The sequence below is a fragment of the Lactuca virosa genome, chromosome 3 (assembly GCF_052849685.1).
Source record: "Lactuca virosa cultivar CGN04683 chromosome 3, Lactuca_virosa_CGN04683_v6, whole genome shotgun sequence".
Taxonomy (NCBI): domain Eukaryota; kingdom Viridiplantae; phylum Streptophyta; class Magnoliopsida; order Asterales; family Asteraceae; genus Lactuca; species Lactuca virosa.
Genome location: NC_136428.1, coordinates 215,162,356 through 215,168,609, shown reverse-complemented (window position 1 = coordinate 215,168,609; position 6,254 = coordinate 215,162,356). Strand labels below are relative to the sequence as shown.

The 6,254-nt window shown below is 32.3% G+C and overlaps 1 protein-coding gene across 4 annotated transcripts; it reads right to left on the bottom strand.

Moving 5' to 3' along the window:
• Positions 1 to 1,982: 1,982 nt before the first annotated feature.
• LOC145166973 (uncharacterized) lies at positions 1,983 to 6,030 on the bottom strand. Of its 4 annotated transcripts, none has more exons than XM_079086036.1 (5): positions 5,761 to 6,030; positions 5,606 to 5,665; positions 5,042 to 5,237; positions 3,881 to 4,915; positions 1,983 to 2,265 (listed from the first exon to the last, which is right to left on the bottom strand). In XM_079086036.1, exon 4 carries the CDS (start codon positions 4,869 to 4,871, stop codon positions 3,948 to 3,950), a length of 924 nt encoding a protein of 307 aa, XP_078942162.1. In that variant the 5' UTR covers positions 4,872 to 4,915; positions 5,042 to 5,237; positions 5,606 to 5,665; positions 5,761 to 6,030; the 3' UTR covers positions 1,983 to 2,265; positions 3,881 to 3,947. The 4 variants fall into 4 exon arrangements, with proteins under 4 accessions (XP_078942162.1, XP_078942163.1, XP_078942160.1 ...); XM_079086037.1 differs by having other exon boundaries at positions 5,606 to 5,662; XM_079086034.1 differs by lacking the exon at positions 5,042 to 5,237.
• Positions 6,031 to 6,254: the final 224 nt, after the last annotated feature.

Below are 6,254 nucleotides of genomic sequence, written 5' to 3'. Positions count from 1 at the left end.
AAAAAAGTAGGCAAACCAACAAAACAATAGTGAAAAATGACCTAATCTGAAAAATTAAACAATATATACTTTAGGCTAATGAGCCACGAAAAAGTAGACTGGTAGTCAAAACAGTAGTCCATTACCACGAAAGAGTAGATTTCAAGCAAAACAGTAGTCAACGCCCGTTGACCGCAGTCAACTGTATGTTGACTACTCTTTCGTGGACTATTTTTGGCTAAGATGTATTTTTTTGACTATTTTTTGATAAGTCATTACCCCTTAAAAAATTAATAATAAAATAAAAACCAAATGGTAGTCTAACATAGGTCTAGGGCCATACAACCCATATAGGGCCCAAAACTTCCTAGCTCCAAGACTATGGCCCAAAATCATTAAAAAAATCAACCACAATAACTTCTAATTGATTCTTATTTGATTTAAAAAACCACATTGATTGATTGATATAATATAATCCAAAGATCTGTCTCACCCATAACATACTCTAATCAATCTTAGGCCTCGTTTGTTTTTTCTACAAAAGTACTTTTTGAGCATTTTTCCCTTCTGACGGGTAGACGTTTCTCAAGTGCACGTCTTCTTCCGCAAACATTAAAAAAGACAACATTTAACCACTTCCAAAACAAACAACACCTTAATGTATTTCTAAGAGCAGCATGGAGGAGGTGTAATTGACATTAATTCAAAACAAACCATTAACCAACATTCCCACAAACAAGATTTGTAAATCTTTTCCTAAGTTAAAGATAATGCAAATAATATTTATAATGATGAATAGTGATTCAGCTTTCCACCAACTTGGCTACTATATTTCTTGGTTTACCTACCAGACTGCGATCCACTAGCAATCACTCTTTATGGTGTAGCGAAAACTTGGTACAAGACTGATATCTTTACTAGAAAGGTTTGTAGATCACAAATAAAACTTACAACTTACAATGATGTTGATATACAAGTCATACCGACAATCTAACCCTAACATAATGTAAGTGGAAGAAGTCGACTGGTGAAAAATAAAGTATGAAAAGTGTTAGGCTAGTAATTATAGGGGTACCCATGGAAAAAGCATGTGACTGTACATGGTTCACGTTTAAATAATTAGGACATGTTTTTATGGACAAGTAAATGAAAGATAAACTAAACTAAAAGAAACTCACCTTAAAGTGGGCACAACATTCGATCCATTAGGAGTTTGGAGGCCCACGAATATAGCATCGAAAATGCCTACAGGAGGTTCGCCTATCTATCATTGCCAAATCCTTTGTTTAGAGCCTCACTTATAATTTCCTCCAATTTTAGCTAAATTTCCTTGTTTTTTTTAATTTAACTTATATTATTTTTATATTTTTTTGTGGCAGGATATTTTTGGTTTTTTCCTTTCTTATTTTTGTGTTAATTTAGGAAATTTGATGTGAATTTTAATGTTTAGAAATTGGAAATGTGGATTAAGCTTTTACGAATAATATTGTTTATTTCCTGTTTTGTACTATTTCCTCGCATCGTCCTCTTGATGTGAGTTTTTAATATATTTGTTGTTTAAAGAAAAAAGGAATAATATTGTTTATTGTTCGTATAATACCTCCGGCTTTTCCATTTTGGGTATATACAACCATAAATACGAAGTATATTTTACTAATAAATACGAATGTTCTCATTCTCAATTAGATTTTCTATTTTGGGTATATACAACAATATATACGAAGCATATTGTTCTCATTCTCAATTAGAGTAACACTTAGATCCAATTGAACGTTTCGAACACATACACCCAATCAGAATCTTCGAGTCTTACACAAAACATGCATTTTGTGTTTTAATTTGGCTCAAAAGAAGCATGATTTGATCCACCTTTTTTTTTTTCATTTTTCTAAATTAAACAAGTAACTAATATGTTTTTATTATATTAAAAAGGGTATAATTATAAAATAATTACTTTTTACCTTTAAATATTTTGGTGCTTATTTAACATAATAGATATAGAATGTCCAATACAACCCACCATTTAAATAAATAGTTCGAAATCAATACCTCTAATAATTCCTACTAATCTCCGTCGTTCCTACCCCAAATGGAAATGTTCCACAATAGGGTCTATTAACGAGGGGCAAATAAACCCTCTCTTGTTAAATAACTTAACAACCTTTAAAAGATCTCAAAAAATAAAGAAATAAAATAAAAAATTACATGTTAATTTAGTTTTTCACAAATCTAAGATGTACGTCTCTCTTTTTTCTTTTCATTGACTTTTGACGATCATGGAATAAACTGCAAAATAAAAATAATACGAAAAAAATGATCAATACAATTGTTTGCAAAGATAATAAAAAGAAAGATTTGTAAAATAAGCGAAATAACAAGAGCATAAAGATTTGAATATGACTAAAGATTAAAGAATGAAGATGGCTTGTAACTTGTTAAGGTATATTCATACCCACTTTTCTATACGTAAGACAAACTCTTTTTTGTTATGTAAAAGGAAAGCAAAAGCTTATGTTGACCTTTCTTCTCTTCTAACTTAATTGTATGTTTTATATCATTTTTATTTTTTTTGAAAATTTATAATTATTTTTATAAAATTCTTTTAAACAAATAAAAACAAAAACTTGTAATTTTAAGTTTTAGCTTCCAATTAGTTTTACCAAAGATACTATGTGTCTATGTAATCCTTCTATAATCATGAAACAAACAACTTTACATTTAGTTGATGTTGATCATATTGACTCATTTAAAATAGAACAAAATACAAAAATTAGACATATATCACGAAATTTTATAAACTAGTATGAAACACACATTTACTGCATATATATATATATATATATATATATATATATATATATATATATATATATATATATATATATATATATATATATATATATATATAATACCAAAATTAGACATAATTTATGAATTTTATAAACTAGTATGACGTTATTTTTATAAGTAGTAATGACTTTGTCAAAATATTTGACAAATTTATAAAAGATTCAATATAAGATAAGACAACTTGACGTATTGTTGATCTCAATACGTAATTGATAATATCTTTGGAAGAATATAGAATACAATTCTTTCTTTTTGCATTTTGAAGGAAAAAAAAATATAGCCCCCCTTCCATTTTTTATCTCCTTCTCCCACTTCAGTGACAAATTGACATTTTCTAAAATAATTAATAAGTGAACTTACAAGAAATATTTAATATAGTGTATTGATAAACCAATTGAGCTTTTTCTGTGAGTTTTTTTAAATATACATTTAAAAGTTAGTTTTTAATTATACATCTAAAGTTTCTTTTATATTCTTTTATATTTTTCATCTCTATGTTAGTGACTAATCAAATTCAGTGTCAATTAGAGATGAAAATATGTTGTTTTTAGTAAAATTTCTCAACTCCCAAAAAATGAATTGAAAGAGAGGCAACAAAGTGTAGACAGTTAAAGTTGAAGGGGGTACAAGTTATGATTAGCGTGATTGTGACGCATCTCGGAAACTCAATTTTTGAAGGATTTTTGCAAATGTCTACCTGTTTAAAGAACCTTTAATTTTTAGAGTATCTTGACATATTAATTGAAAATGTACCTGAGCTAGCTTACAAGCTAAAATAAATAGGTTATTTTTATGGTTTATTAAACAGCAAATGACAATAAATAAATTATAATAAACAAACTTATTTTGGGCTATTAATTAGTTAGTTTTTCAATTAGTCAATGATAATCTCACTTGATGATAATATTATTAATTTCTTTTTGTTAATAAAATGTTTTAAATATGGACAAAAAGAATTTTATGTACAACTTTATGGCATGCATATAATATAAGAAAAAACATTAAATTAACAATTATGTAAATAGAAAGAGAAGCATAAAGGGGCACGTACCCGGAATAAAAAAATTATATTTAAAGAATAGCAGAAGAAGATGGCGCCGGAGTATATATGACCAAATTCAACACGACGGAGCAACGCTCCTATCCTCCTCCTTGGCAGCTCTCTGCACCACCAGCGGCGGTTGCTGAGCTTCTTGTGGCAGCAAAAGCTGATGCGGTTGAACGTGGAGTTGGTGGTGGTGATGGTGGTGGTTTTGTTCTTGCGGCGGCTGTTGGTGTTGGATCTGGTACATGTTGTTATTCACATAAGAACTACCTAACGCTAAAGTTGACATGGCTGCCTGAGCTGTCATCGGGCTAAACCCACCACCACCTGAACCGGCATCAAATCCGCCGCTAAACCTTACTAGCTCACCCGGTTGTTGCTGCTGTGACGGCGGCGGCGGTGGCGGTGGTGGTGGTTGGTGCTGCTGTTGTTGCTGTTGCTGTTGCTCATAACTCCTTAACATTTCCTGTTGTTCTCTAGAATTAACAACCGCCACCAGTTGTTGTTGCTGAGCTTCAAGTATTTGCTGGTGGTGCTGCGGCTGAGCGTCTCGGAAAATCGGCTGCATGTTGTAGGGTAACACCGGCACCGATGATGACGTCGGCATGTTTCCGATTTGCGGGATGAAACCTGGATTTAAGATTGGTAACATAGCGGAAGGGCCGATGTAATTAGATAATTCGAGTTTAGCGTTGTGTAAATCCGATTGAACTTGTTTTAATCGGTGTTGAAGAACAGAGATTAATCCGACGCATCCGTACACCGGATCTCGTAACCTTGCTTCGGCTTCATAAGCTAAGGAATTAACGGCGTCTTCTCGTTGAGTTGTGTTGAGTTCGTTGAGGATTTTGGCGACGTTACTTGCTCCGAAGACTTTGTGTACGTTTGCGAATTTTTGAGGGTGATCAGGTGGGAAGTATGGTGCAAACACGCATTCCTGTGTGCATTTACGGCGTAAGAACTTGCAAGCTGCGCATGGAGAATTTGAGGACGACATTTTAGATCTCCTTCTTCTTCAATTCTTCCTTTTCACCTTTGAAACTGCATGTTAGGGTTTCATTCACAAAAGGAATTGAATTAATGATTCATGTGATCGATAATGTTGAGAATTGATTAGTACAAATGAATGAATAATTATAACATCGCATTCAGCGAAGGTTCGTTTACCGATTTTGGAGAAGCAGGTGATGTAATTAAAGCAAAATTTCGTTTATCGAAACCAGCGATTCTAAGTCAAATGACAGGATTTATTTAATAAAATTTGGCACAGTTGAATTTACTAAGATGATAATTTTGAATATTTCCAGAACGATGCGTACACACGAAGAAGGATAACTCGAAATACACCATGAAACTTGATTTTCTGTGAATCAAAATGATCAAAAATTCATAAAACGAAAACAAGAGAAAACAACCGAATCGTATAAACTTCAAAAGCTAGAAACTGCTCGTAAATCGATCGTTTTAGAATTTAGATCCAATTCTTCGAAACAAAATAGTAAAAGAGGAAATTAGATCAGCAGAATCAAACAGATATTGAAAAAAAAAACGTTCGATTCCATTAATTTCTCTAAAAAAACCTCATAGACGATGTTGATCACCCTAATATTTTCCTTCCTAACCAGAATTCACAAAATGCAAATCAAAGAAAACGATTGTTTAATTAATGAGTCACATATCAAATATGTAAATATATATTCTAATCCAGCGAGAGATTCATCATTCATGTACCTTGTTAGAAGCTATATATACGAGAAGTTGTGCAAAAAACTATCCGATCTTCAACATCTTCTAGATCCCATCCAATATGTAATTAACAAACAGTGGACTCAATCAACACAAACACGCACAAATTAAGCTTATTGTAGAAGAGTGAAAACCATTACCAGAATGTTGACGACGTCATTCGTCCCTCTGTGCGTGTATATTTGTATATGCATATATATTACTACGTGTTAATTATGAGTCTGAATGAGTGTATGTGTGTGTGGGTGTGAAAGAGAGAGAAAGAGTATGGTGCATTCTCCGCCGTCCGACTTGAACAGAAGCGTATTTTGACCTTCCGATTTGAAAACCGGAGTTTGTTAGTTGCTACACTGAGAGAGAGAGAGAGAGAGAGAGAGAGATTCTAAACGATGATATAAATGCAATCTGAGTTACCTATTTGTCCCTGCTTTCTAGTCTCTAGTCTCTACGCCTTTGGTACCCTTTTTTTAAGAGTAATTATAGTTTTGGTCCCTTTACTATATAAGAATATGTAGGTTTAGTCGTTAGTTTTGGAAATTTAACATCATTGATCTTCGTGGCAAATCCATTACAACCTTTTCTCCCTTGGTTACCGTTTTCTCTCTACCCTAATAAATGAAAATGTTATTACCAC

What these genes read in the sequence shown, in the direction of transcription:
- LOC145166973 (XM_079086036.1), bottom strand. Translation starts at nt 4,871, where the DNA reads ATGTCGTCCTCAAATTCTCCATGCGCAGCTTGCAAGTTCTTACGCCGT.